Here is a 14,108-nt window from a genome sequence, read left to right as displayed (position 1 = left end):
ACAAAATACTAATAAATATGCGACACACAAGGTACATAATTTGCAATATTTCCCTTATGATTTAAATACGACGGTAGACACTAGTTTCTTCATAAACAATTTTTGCATGCGAACATGAAAAACATCCGTAAAGGCAGACTTCACATATCCGGTAGATAGGAGTTAATGACCGAAAAGTTTAAGTTTGTAGGAGCTAAACATCTTTTGGATATCAAGTTGTACAAAAAGACGACTGTAATCAAAACGGTGAAAACGACGGAAAAAATGACGATGAGAAATATAAAAATGACAGTGAAGGTAATGAAGATTATAGCGTTGACGAAAACTGCATTGAGGAAGACGATAAAGATGACGAATCGGAAATACAGTTAAGATGTTAAACGATAACAAAGAATATTCCATAGAACAAAGGATCGAATAGTTTGAAGAACAATTTTAACTCACGGATTAAAACGATTTGGAAGATAAATATTTGTACCAAGGTTACTACAAGGTTTGTGAGACTTTGTATGCGATTAAAAGAGGTTTGGATACGTGAAAAAACATTGAGAGAAAATTAGATTGACCAACAGAAAAACATGGCCAAAGCAAAAGTCGGTGTAGATTATCAAAGAAACATGCTATGCGTTGTTTTCAGTGAGTTTTACTTAATAAAATTTTATGATCACACCGTCAATTTTTGCGCTATAATATTTACAACAAAAAGCATTATTGCGATAAGCAATAGTATTGAAGATCACTCCATTAGTAAATTAATTTATTCAACGACAACACAGTTTAAAAAGAAATTATTAGTATTTATGAAAAAGTACAATTTTAAAAATTAAAAAGGTAATTAGTGTTGTCAGAACTCCCGCCTGAACAAATTTTAAAGTCAAATAAATAAATAAATAAATAAATAAACAAATAAAAATCTGCCGCTTCAGACGTTGGTTATTTAGGTTCTGTAGAAAGCACACAACAAGATCTATAACCACATTTTCGTAATAGTTGATGCTTTCACCAAATTTGTTTGACTGTTTCCTATAAAATCAATGCCGCCTGGTATCAAGTATGCTAACAACTTTTAAATGCAAAAATTTTGAAAATATTGTGTAGAAGAGAACGTTAACCCACGTTTGATAACAGAACGGCCAAGGAGGACCAAAGTCAAGTTGAAGAACTTGGTTAATTATGCTTTAAGATTATTCGTTTTCACGAAATTATCATTGAAAAACGCAACATTCGAATTGTTTGAGGACACAGAGTGGAATGTTAGTTGTTTTTTTAATTTTGCTAATGGAAATTGGATTTCGAAAGTATGGAGAATGGTATTAGAAAATATAAACAAAGAACGATTTGTGGAAAGATAACACTGCGGAAATTTCACAAAAAGTATTTGATTGTGTCATGAATAAGCGTCTTTTAGTGTTAAAGTCAACAAGGTTACGGAAATGGAGATATGATTATTTACAAGGCTTAAAAAATAAAGGAATGAGGACAAATTATTTTTTTATTTAGACGAAACTTTGAGTACGCTTGATAACACGAACAATTGGATTATTCTGTTGCTTTCAATGTGGATACAACAATTTAAAAAAAGGAAAAAATAATTATTTTGTATACAGTTTCAGGAACACATAATCTTGATCTCTAGAGAATAGTGGTAATGTAACAACTGACTGCGTTCTAGCGTCTTTGAAAGATGTTTTAGAGAAAATTTTGTGTAAACACTGCCACATAATAATGTTATTATAATGGATAATGCAAGTTACCACTTATAGTAAAAGGTGCCAAATAAAACAGATTTTACAGGTGAAGTTTCAATTTTTTTCAACGAAAATTATTTTTACTTTTTTATTTTTTATTGATGACCTTCCTAAATTCTCTAGACATGTTTTACTCCCATATTGACCCCAACAAAATTGATGTGAGCGAAAACTAATCAACTTGTTCGACGTAAAAACCTCATTATTTCAAAATTTAGTTAGGAAACACTTCGAAAGAACTGAGAGAGTTTCATCCAGAAGTTGAGATAATCACATATCTATACTAATATAATAAAGGGAGAACTCCTGACTGACTTGACTAACTCATCAAGCCAGAAACACTAAATTTGAACAGTAGATTTGTGTTACGGTCTGGGTGAGCAATAAGAAAGGATTTGTGAAAATTCCATCTCTAAGGGTGTGAATTAGGGGATGAAGTTTATTTGCTTGAAACGGTGTACAAATAAGTACGTACAATTTTTTTTTTGTACTGTAATATTTATATGTACATATATGTCAAAATCGAAACTGTCAAAAATACAAGTGGGGAAAGCGGAGTGTAGATGCTAGTAGCACATAAATGTCATTGGAAATTCCTAAATAAGTTCATTTTTAGCGTTTATTAGCTCGTTGAGTTAGTGATCTGTTAAAATTATCTCAAATATTGTTTAGTATTTTATAATGAAGATAAATTTTCCCAAATAACGTTTCATTTAACCACAACAAGAATTGTATACGCAGTAAAAGAGATAAGCAAACCGTAATGGGGAACAATAAAATGTCCCGGAGTAAATACGCACAAGCCTGGATAATTCGTTTTCGGAGGACTCATTTTTTCCAGTCCTTTAAAAATATAAAGAGACTATATTTTTGCCTACAGTGGGAAGCGGTTTTGTTTTTTAATCAAGTCATTTTTAAGAACGATATGAATATGCATGTATATAACACGAGAAAAACATGGGTTTTTACAGACCAGAATTTAGATTGACGATATCGTTACGTCAATGATTTGATGCCACTATATCAAAATTAACGAATTTATATCAAAATCCATAATCAACGTATGTATTCTTAATTCAATAACCAAAAGGTACACAAAAGTGTACCGATACCTGACTACTTAGACGTGTGATTTCACGGTATTTACTTTCATTCGAATTATTAGATGATTCATGTAAAGTTCAAACAAGCAACGCAAAGATTCCATCGTCAAGGAACAAACAATTTATTACAGAGAGATCTTCAACCAACAATAAATATACCTTTCTCTATAAGAAACTAATGCGCATTTTTGTCCGTCCAATAAATGCAAGACTCCTCTTCGTTTCAGCTCTACGCCCCGCTCAACATATTCATAGCCTTAGTAGGCGTCGTCATTTGGACCGAAAACGACGAAATCAACTTCTCCAGCAACGGCGACGCCACCCTGACCAACTTCCTCCATTACCGCCGCGAGAAACTCGTTAAGGACCACCCCAACGACAACGCTCAACTCCTGACGTAACAATCTACCCACCGCACCGCACCCACCTAACTTTCCCATTTGCAGCAAATTCAATTTCGAAAACGGGGTCGTCGGAAAAGCGCTCAAAGGCCCCATCTGCACCTACGAGTACTCCGGCGGGGTGAACACCGACCACTCGCCGGTCGTGGGACTCGTGGCCACGACGGTGGCCCACGAAATGGGCCACAACTTCGGCATGGAGCACGACACCAACGAGTGCACGTGTCCGGACGACCGCTGCATCATGGCGCCGAGCAGTTCGACGGTGGCGCCCACCCACTGGTCCTCCTGTAGTTTGAACTACCTGTTGCTGGCGTTTACCCACGGGATGGACTATTGCCTGAAGAATAAGCCGGCGGCGTTGTTCGACAGCCCGGTTTGCGGAAACGGGTTCGTCGAACCCGGGGAACAATGCGACTGCGGTTTGCCGGAGCATTGCGACAACACTTGCTGCAATGCCACGACTTGCATGCTGTATGGAAATGCGAGTTGTGCAACAGGGGAATGCTGCGATTTGGCGGTGAGTAGGAATTGTTATTATGTTTTCCATAAATTAATAAATACGGGTACGAATGCCGTGAAAATGTATTCTGGGTTGCGTTCCCTATTATTGCATCGGCTTCATTATTAGTTGTAAATAGGGACGGATGGGACCATTTGGAAATCTGAAATATTCCAGAGGCGATGATAGTAGCCGTGGTACACTTGAGCGCCGGTGCCCAAATCCAAATTTTATATACCTTTAATCAATGAAGTAAAATTTAGACCTTAGGCCCCGGTCTAAATGTTTCCCACGCTGGTTCAACAAATATCTTTCGCCTCTGAGTATGGGACTCCGAAATTCTTTCAAACAACTTCAAAAACAGAACAGATGGGGTTTTCGAGATTCTCTCAAATTACAAGACAAAGAATCTCCGAGATTCTTTCAAACTGCTTCAAAAACAAAACACAAGCGGTCTTCGAGATTCTTTCAAATTACTTCAAAAACAAAACAAAAGGGGTCCCCGAGATTCTTTCAAATTAGGTCGAAAATAAGGCCCACACGGGCGGTTCGTAAGATTCTTTCAAACTACTTCAAAAATAAAACACATGAGGTGCCCGAGATTCTTACAATTTTCCAGAGACACCAGTGGCCGTGGTACACCAAAGTTCCGATGCGCGAATCCAAATTTTATATACTTTTAAATGAAGTCAATTTTCGGCTTTTTAGGCGCCGGTCTAAATTTTTCCGGCTCAAGTTTAGCAAGTCCCATTCGCCCCTGATCACGGAACTCTGAAATTCTTTCAAACTATTTCAAAAACAAAACAAAGTGTCCCCATGATTCTTTCAAATTAATTCAAAAACTAGACAAGGGATCTCCAAGATTCTTTCAAATTAGTTAAAAATAAAGGCCCACAGGGGGTCCGCAAGATTCTTTCAAACTATTTCATAAACTAAACAAAACAAGCGATCCTAAAGATTCTTTCAAACTACTTCAAAAACTAGACACAATGTCCCCGAGGCTCTTTCAAAATACTTCAAAAAGCAGACAGGGGACCCGAGATTCTTTCAAACTATTTCAAAAGCAAAACACAAAGGGTCCTCGAGATTCTTTCAAATTAATTCAAAAACAAGACAAAAGATCCCAGATTCTTTCAAACTACATACTTCAAAAACAAATAAGCGGGTCCTGGAGACTTTTTCAAACTATGTATATACTTCGAAAACTAGACACAAAAGGTCCCCTAGATTCTTTTAAATTATTTAAAAAATAAAACCCAAGTGGTCCCCAAGATTGTTTCAAAGTAGTTCAAAAACAAGGCCCACAGGTGGTCCGCGAGATTTTTTCGAATTATTTGAAAAACAAAACACAGGGGTCCTCGAGATTCTTTCAAATTAATTCAAAAACAAGACAAGGGATCCTAAAGATTCTTTCAAACTATGTACATACTTCAAATACAAAAAAGAGATTCTGGAGTTTTTTGAAACTACGTATTTCGAAAACTAGACACAAAAGGTTCCCGAGATTCTTTCAAATTAGTTAAAAAACTACAGGTGGTCCCCAGGATTCTTTCAAAGTAATTCAAAAACAAGGCCCACAGGGGATCCGCAAGATTCTTTCGAACTATTTCAAAAACAGAACACAGGGGTCCTCGAGATTCTTTCAAACTATGTACTTCAAAAACTAAACACAAAAGATCCCCGAGATTCTTTCAAACTACTTCAAAAATAAAACCCAAGTGGTCCCCAAGATTTGTTCAAATTAGTTAAAAAACAAGGCCCACAGGCAGTCCGTACGACTCTTTCAAACTATTTCAAAAACAAAACGAGAGATCCCAAAAATTCTTTCAAACTACTTCAAAAACTAGACAAATAGTCCCCGAGGTTCTTTCAAAATATATACTTCAAAAAGCAGACACGGGCTTCTCGGGATTCTTTCAAATTAATTCAAAAACAAGGTCCACAAGGAGTCCGCAAGATTCTTTCGAACTATTTCAAAAGCAAAACACAAGGGGTCCTCGAGATTCTTTCAAACTACATACTTCAAATACAAAAAAAAAGGATCCTGGAATTTTTTTGAAACTACGTACATTAAAAACTAGACACAAAAGGTCCCCGAGATTCTTTCAAACTATTTCAAAAATAAAACCTAAGGGGTCCCCAAGATTGTTTCAAAGTAGTTCAAAAACAAGGCCCACAGGTGGTCCGCAAGATTCTTTCGAACTATTTCAAAAACAAAACACAGGGGTTCTCGAAATTCTTTCAAATTAATTCAAAAACAAGACAAGGGATCCTAAAGATTCTTTCAAACTATTTACATACTTCAAATACAAAAAAAGAGATTCTGGAGTGTTTTGAAACTACGTATTTCAAAAACTAAACACAAAAGGTCCCCGAGATTCCTTCAAACTACTTAAAAAATAAAACCAAAGTGGTCCCCAAGATTCTTCCAAATTAGTTCAAAAACAAGGTCCACAACGGGTCCGCAAAATTCATTCAAACTATTTTAAAAGCAAAACACAAAGGGTCCTCGAGATTCTTTCAAATTAATTCAAAAACAAGACAAAAGATCCCAAAGATTCTTTTAAACTACATACTTCAAAAGCAAAAAAAGGGAGCCCTGGAGATTTTTTCAAACTATATACTCCAAAAACTAGACACAAAAGGTCCCCGAGATTCTTTTAAATTAGTTAAAAAACAAGGCCCACGGGGGTCCGCAACATTCTTTCAAACTATTTCAAAAACAAAACGAGAGATCCCAAAGATTCTTTCAAACTACTTCAGAAACAAGACAAGAGCTCCCAAAGATTTTTTCAAACTACATACTTCGAAAACTAGAGACAAAAGGTCCCCTAGATTCTTTTAAACTACTTCAAAAATAAAACCCAGGTGGTCCCCAAGATTCTTTCAAAGTAATTCAAAAACAAGGCCCACAGGGGGTCCGCAAGATTCTTTCGAACTATTTCAAAAACAGAACACAGGGGTCCTCGAGATTCTTTCAAACTATGTACTTCAAAAACTAAACACAAAAGATCCCCGAGATTCTTTCAAACTACTTCAAAAATAAAACCCAAGTGGTCCCCAAGATTTGTTTAAATTAGTTAAAAAACAAGGCCCACAGGCAGTCCGCACGACTCTTTCAAACTATTTCAAAAACAAAACGAGGGATCCCAAAAATTCTTTCAAACTACTTCAAAAACTAGACAAATAGTCCCCGAGGTTCTTTCAAAATATATACTTCAAAAAGCAGACACGGGCTCCTCGGGGTTCTTTCAAATTAATTCAAAAACAAGGTCCACAAGGAGTCCGCAAGATTCTTTCGAACTATTTCAAAAGCAAAACACAAGGGGTCCCCGAGATTCTTTCAAACTATGTTCTTCTAAAAATAGGTACAAGGGGTCCCTGAGATTCTTTCAAATTATGTACTTCAAAAAAAAAGGCCTCATGGGCAGAGGTATGGGACCATCTGGAACTTGGGAATTTTCTACAGGCGCCAGAAGCAGTAGTTCACCAGAACGCTGGTGCCCGAATCCAGATTTAATATACTTTTAATTCAAATAAAATTTCGTTATTTCAAGCACTAAATTTTTGTTGCGCTGATTTAACAGGTCCCATCCACGCCCGTGCATAAGTCACCCTGTAGATATATAACTTTCCTGTTCATACTAGCATTGTAGTGAATTATTTTTGAAACCATAATTGACATCCTGGATAGGAGTTAGTACGTATAAACAATGAAATTGGAGTACAGTAGCCGCTTAAATTATACTTTTGAACAGCAGCGATACGTCTAAATAAAAACAAATATAATAAATAACTCCATAAATTTATGAAATTTTGTGTTTGTTTTGTTTCTAAAGCTTTAAATAAGTTCCAAAACCAGTTGAAAGTGTTTCTGCGTTTTTTATTTCCATGAACTTTTAACAGATTCGCGATTTACTTCCGTATTTTTGCCTTCAAACGCTGCACTTGGTTGAAACATGCAAAAAAGGCGGAAATAGAAGTAGCTTTTACTGATTATTGCAGTTGATCGCAAAAGGAATTTGTTTAATTTAGCACGTAGATTTGAGGATAAAATTCTTTGAATGCACGCCGCACCCAATTTTTGGAGGGAATAAAGTTGCAAAAAAGTGCGACCTAGATTCGAAAAATATCTGATTTATACATGTATCTGACTGAAATCTTGCAAAATATCTTGGCATTTGTCAATGGCAAAACTGTCAGCCCTATCAAATTTTAAATTGAGGTCTATTTGAATGAAAATTTTCAGCATTAAAAGTCACTGCTTCCAACCAAGTACCCCGAACCTAGTTACAGTTACAATTGAAACATTTGAAAAATATTTTTTTAACGTTGCTAATTAAGAAATTATCATTAGGGAACCTTAAATGAGCCAGACAAGTAATGCGAAGAATATTCAGATTGACTAGGCTTATTCTCACGCATAGTATCAATAAATTTGCAATGTAACGTCCACAAGAATCAGTACTTTCATCTACTACAAACTAATCATCCAATTAATACAATGTAAAGTATCTTTATAACTACCAGATATGTTATTTTTTTCTTTCCAAAAATATTTTGAATGCAGGATTATTTCATTTTCTCAAAGATATGTTTTCGCAATCAAAGCTTCACATAAATCTGCATCAAAAATTTGTTGCTCGTTTTTAAATGTAGTTCTTGATGTCTGGGTCATGGGTATATGGACAACCTTCCACGGTTACAATTTTCTGCATTTGAATTTATGAAGTTCTGTTGCAATCTGTTGCTCCACTGAATTCCATTCAGTGATATCTAGCAATGTTGCTTGTTAGCAATCGCGCGTAGCATCTTTATTATTCCAAATCTTCATCGAAATTCTTCTTCTTTGAATTGATTAAATACCAATCCGGCTCGAAGGATCATAAAATAAAGGAAAGTACATTCCCAGAAGTAAAGAATCGTGGTTAAAGTCAGTTATTAATAGGACTTAAGGAGTGTGCAATGGGATATATATCAGCGGTAGTTTGTTTGCTAGAAAAGGACGTATTTTTTTTATTTATATATTTATTTTATTTCTAGACGTGTAAGCCGAAGACTGCTGGTACTTTATGCCGTTCGGCGGACTACGAATGCGACCTACCAGAGTATTGCACTGGGCAAAGTGAGTACTGCCCTGCCGATATTTACAAAATGGACACCGAAGTTTGCGATGACGGCAAGGCGTTTTGTTATCATGGGTTTTGCCGGACCAGAACCGACCAGTGTAAACTTTTGTGGGGCGAAACGGGCAAATCCAGCGACGAGCAATGTTACAAGATGAACGTCAAAGGAAACCGTCATGGAAACTGCGGTTATAATAAATTCAACCAGTCGTTTTTTAAATGCAACGATGAGTAAGTCATTAAAAAACTAAGTACCTAGAGTGAATCACCACAAATGACACAACACGCACGCACAGGTACTAATTTACTTTCTTTTTAATAGGAATGTCCTCTGCGGTATGCTTCACTGTAAACACTTAAACGAGCGCCTCGAATTTGGAATGGAATCGGTGTCCATTCTCTCCCACAGTTTTTTGAACTTGAAAGGATCGATCGTGGCTTGCAGGACCGCTATCGTTGATTTGGGCATAAACCAGGTGGACCCAGGTTTGGCGCCAGACGGTGCTAAGTGCGGCGACGGCAAAGTAATGCACAGAATTTGGTAGACAGCACCTGTACCTTTTCGTTCCAGATGTGCGTCAATCAAAGATGTATGTCCGTGGCAAGTTTGCAATTAGCGGCTCGCACCTGCCCCCAAGACTGCAACAACAACGGCTGGTGTAACAACTTGGGTCATTGCCACTGCAAAGATGGCTACGCGCCGCCATATTGCGAAGACCCGGGTCCGGGAGGATCGGAGGATAGCGGCCCCGCTTCGGATCCAGAGGGTAAATCATCAGTTTCTTTGTTTTTAGTACTAGTAGTAATAATAATAATGATAATAACATGATTTTCACTTCATTTTTTTTGTTAAAATTTTGATTTGTAGTGTTCTTTTCAGCTCGCAAGGAGTTCGTGACGGCACTCTTCGTCATCTTCCTGGGTATCATCCCGGCGCTGGTGCTGTTGGCGTTCTTGACTTACTACGTCAAGCACAACGTCCTTCATTTCCGTTCGACCAAATCGCCGGCGCCAACGTACGTAAAAGAGTGTCTTTTTTCCAGTTTTCAGCATGTTTTTTCTGCATGTCGTGGTGGTAGTTCCTTGTCCAACAATTCTTCCATCCGCACAGTGTCGGAAAGTGTTAATAACCGATCGAACAATCTTAGAAACATGGAAATCAAACAAACAGGTTTGATTTCTACGACAAATAATGACGTTATTACTAGAAGTAACACAATAACAAAGAATACTAATAGGGAAAGTGGTGGTGTTAGGCGGTTGTCTTTGAAAAACATTAAGGGCCTCAAACTGAATACGAGTTTGAGGACCAAGAACAAAGAGTGTGGATCAAGTCGAGTAGATTGCGAAACTCCAGCTACCACAGAGACTGTTTGTTTCGACAAAAGTCCCGTGATGGTGGTCAGCGTGAAGGATTTGGCGAAAAAGTTCAACAAACCGTCAGAAAATGCGTAAATTTTTGAAATTATTTATCACATTGGGGAGTACTTGAATGGATACAGGATATCGTTATTAGAGTTACAGTTGGCCAGGAAATCTATATGCTCTGCATACCTAATCCTGGTCACGGCACCACGGAAGTGATTCAGGTACTGCCATAGCAACATCCGTTGCAAATTCATTACATTCTTAAGCAACAGTTCCTATAAACATCCTGTATCGATTCAACAGTTTAATATTTCGCCAGATTCACCCTAGAGTAAGTTCTGCTATCAACAATCACTCATTTGTTGTGTGTTTAAACCAAAGTCTGTAGTTTTTATGTTGATACTTCTATTTGTGATTTTGTTACATGCATGTTTCTTTGTATTAACTTTCTACATATCTATGTCTTACCCCAAATATATTTTAGTCTTTTTTTTGTTACTTTAATTTTTTACTACTCTTCCTCGCTTCTCGCTTACACAATAACCGCCACCGCCTCCTCCTCCTCGTCAACTTGTGTCGACTAACAAGAATCCGAACACGTGGTTTACATCGCTTTTTCCCACCTGTCTAGGATCAAGTCGCCTTCGAAATCTCGCAGCGCCCCCTTCGCCCCCGACTCCGCCAAGCGCACGGAAGACAATCATTCTCTCCTCCAAAACGAAACGTCCAATGCGTCGCTGCAGCACGAGTTCTTCGGCCACTTCAAAGGCTTTTCGCTCATGCCCGCCAAGAAGGTGGAAACGGAACCGTCACGAGCCGCTCCGCCGCCTCCCATCGTCATCCCGTCCACCACCCCGTCGTTCAAGCGGTCCGAATCCGGGAAGAACTTCTTGAACAAGTCGGTATCGAGGGCGCAGTCGTTCAAGCAGGCGTTGACGGGAGGCGGGAACAATAGTGGACCAGCCTTGCCTCCTCCCAATCCGGGAAGTACGGCCAAGCCTATCATTTCGTCACCGATTTTGGAGAATTCGACGTGCACGGCAAAGGAGTTGATTTCGCCGTTGAGGAACGCCCCGAAGGTTCCGATGAGGGCGGCGCCTGAGGCTCCGCCTGCTCAGAGACCTTTGTCGACGCCCGATTCGATAGTTTCGGATGAGGGAAAGAAAAGTGGGACCACGTTGAATCGAATTGCGTCGTTTTTGAAAAAACCGCCCACTAGTGGTAGTACTGTTAATAATGTCAATTCTAGTACACTGCCGAGGAAAGCTAGTAAAATTTTGGATAAAAATGCGTTGAGGTCAATCGAAATTTCGAACCCTATTCTGCAGACGGAAAGTAGTACGGTGAAGGTGCCTGGAGAGGAGAACAAAGCTGTGGTGATGAGAGCGCAGAGTATGAGGGGTACGAGTGTCACACCGAGACCACATATACAGACCTTCGGGTCGATGAGACAACCTGGAGGTACTAAACGACCGCTGAGTATACCGTCGGGTAGTAGACCTAAGAGTCCGCCGCCTCCAGCGCCCCCTATTTTAGAAATCGACAAAAAATTGCAAATTCCAAGTTTACCAGGCTACCAGAAACCGGTAGCTAATAAAACATCCCAAAACCAATATGACGACTGTTTAAATAAAGCAGCTCCTCTAGGTAAACTAAATGAAGAATTAAGTAACGACAACATCTACGCTGTTATTGAAGAATCCCCACTCTCACCACCAGATAGCGTCAACTCCGTCGAAGACAAAACGAAAGCCAGTTCCAGCTCAAGCGACAGCATGGGTCTCCTCGGAGAAATAGTCTCCGAAATTCAAAACCGCAACTTCGACTCTATCTACTCCACCTCCACCCTCGCCAGAAAGCAAAAAGAAGAAGAAGAAGCCAGATTGAAAGCCCTAGATTCCGACACCTACGTCAACACTTCATCCCTTTACAAAGCCCCCGAAAGCGTCTACAGCAACATGAACAACATCAAATCCAGCGCTAGCTCCACCTCTAGCGGTTACATCCACCCATCGTCCGTCAACGTACCGGTCAAACCACCCGAACCGGTTAAACCGCCCGAGCCCAAACTGTCCACATTCAAAGAAGCTCCCTCCACTGTGAAATCGCGAAGTCCAACTCCCACCAAAACGGCATCGAAAGCCCCCAAATCCGTGAATCGTCAGGTCACGCCCCCTAACCTGCGCACGCGTAAGCCTTCTCCCACGAGATCCGCCCCTTCAGCCCCGAAGACACGCCCCGTATCCAACAGTCCTGACCTCGTGACGAGCTGCAACTCGAAACCGGGAACGAAGGGGCCGGACTTGGTTAACGGGGGCGTGGCGAAGAAACCCACCATCGCAACGGTTAAACCGAACGTAGGCGGTTTGCCGAAAGGGCCGGGGAGGGGTAAGACGGTTAGTTTTAACAAACCGGGTGAGCGGAAAGGGACGAATGTGAGTAAAAGTAATTCGGATACGAGTAGCGTAACGAAAAGTACCGAAGGCGGTGTTGCGTCGAAAAGTGTGCCTTCGGGGGTGAAGAACGCGGCGAGGTCGTCGTCGAATGTGGCGTCGCTGCAGAAGAAGTTTGAGAATAAGACGTTCAATGCGAAAACTAATAAAGCGTGCTAATTTTGGGGACAGCTATTTAAAGTAGGTTATGTTATTTAAGGGGATCTCAGACATTGTGATAAATTTATTAATTTGTGTCAAAAAGGCCTTAAAGGACAATCAGTTTTCTGAAAAAGACGAGATCCTTTGTAAGTATTTGGGTAAATTATTGTAATGCACCGCTCGTTGGAAGAGTGAGGGTCGTGGTTTTCTAAAGTTGCTTAAGATTACTAGTCGTAACACTGCATCACGTTTAGCTTTAATGTACTCAAAGGAAGATGTATTTATTCAAGAGGCAGCTCGATTATTATGCTTCAGTGAGCTTTTCAATAGGAGCAGTGATTTTCCGGCGAGCGGTGGATGCGCGATGGTAGGAATTGCGCAGGTGTGTGTAGTAGTTTGATTGGATGACGTACCGAGTTCCGCCTAAGTTCGATTGACCAATCACATTGCAGACTACCACGACGTGGTTCCTACTCGTCTTTGTTGTTTTCATAAAATTAAGTATTCCTATTGCGATAATGTGATTTTTTTCACATTCTTATTTTATTATACACCTGTTAGTTTGATAGGTTTTGTACATAATACCAAAGATTATTATTGTATTAAATCTTGTAATATAAACAATGGAATATTTCTTCAATCATTAAATTATGAAAATGTTTTTCACTTGACTGGAGTCTTAGCCAATAAAACGACGATACTGAGCAATGGGTTTTTGAGCTTGAGATTGTCAATAAAACACGGCATTTGACTTTTACATATTTATACAAAAACTTAAAAAATTTGTACACAAAAAACAGGATAGTCTTAAAAACAAACTACCGTAATACTGGGCGTCGTTAAAACATAAAACTCAATCTTAACCTATAGTGAGAAAGACATATTTACAACGCTTAAGTTAACAACAACATAAATAAGGAACTAATTCTAACTTCGTCACAAGATAAATACACAAAAATCAGTCATAAATAAAAAGAACACAACGGAATGATTCTATCTACGTCCAAATTTTCAAAACTTGACTAGTTTAATCCACGTATAAAAATAAATTTCTTTACATTGTCGCTAAGACATATCACCCATTAACAGCTAGTCTCCAATGGAACCGATTTGGTGTTGTTGGTAACACTGTGATTAGTTACCGTGTCACCCATGGATGGTAAACCTTGTGAACTATAAGACTGATGGTTGGTCGTACCAGCAGTCCCATTAGCTCTATGCATACGAGAACACCAAAGCCTTTTTGCTGCTGATAAAACCTAGAAA

The 14,108-nt window shown here is 39.0% G+C and overlaps 2 protein-coding genes across 2 annotated transcripts in view; one reads left to right on the top strand and one right to left on the bottom strand.

Moving 5' to 3' along the window:
• LOC135125857 (disintegrin and metalloproteinase domain-containing protein 19-like) overlaps positions 1-13,490 on the top strand; it is a 56,295-nt gene extending 42,805 nt beyond the window's left edge. The window contains exons 5-11 of the mRNA XM_064051582.1: positions 3,079-3,248; positions 3,298-3,772; positions 8,798-9,111; positions 9,203-9,404; positions 9,452-9,647; positions 9,761-9,896; positions 10,880-13,490. Coding sequence (XP_063907652.1) covers positions 3,079-3,248; positions 3,298-3,772; positions 8,798-9,111; positions 9,203-9,404; positions 9,452-9,647; positions 9,761-9,896; positions 10,880-12,860 — 3,474 coding nt within the window. The 3' untranslated portion in view covers positions 12,861-13,490. The remainder of the gene's footprint in view (positions 1-3,078; positions 3,249-3,297; positions 3,773-8,797; positions 9,112-9,202; positions 9,405-9,451; positions 9,648-9,760; positions 9,897-10,879) is intronic.
• Positions 13,491-13,588: 98 nt separating this feature from the next.
• The window catches only part of LOC135125858 (probable G-protein coupled receptor Mth-like 1), a 48,602-nt gene continuing 48,082 nt past the window's right edge, over positions 13,589-14,108 (bottom strand). Inside the window, exon 7 of the mRNA XM_064051583.1 lies at positions 13,589-14,101. Within this exon, the coding sequence (XP_063907653.1) occupies positions 13,925-14,101 (177 nt within the window). The 3' untranslated portion in view covers positions 13,589-13,924. The remainder of the gene's footprint in view (positions 14,102-14,108) is intronic.

The sequence above is a fragment of the Zophobas morio genome, unplaced genomic scaffold (assembly GCF_036711695.1).
Source record: "Zophobas morio isolate AGI-343-1 ecotype UQ-CSIRO unplaced genomic scaffold, CSIRO_AGI_Zmor_V1 ptg000009l, whole genome shotgun sequence".
Taxonomy (NCBI): domain Eukaryota; kingdom Metazoa; phylum Arthropoda; class Insecta; order Coleoptera; family Tenebrionidae; genus Zophobas; species Zophobas morio.
Note: the sequence above shows the minus strand (reverse complement) of the source record. Positions and strands in the feature narration are given on the sequence as shown.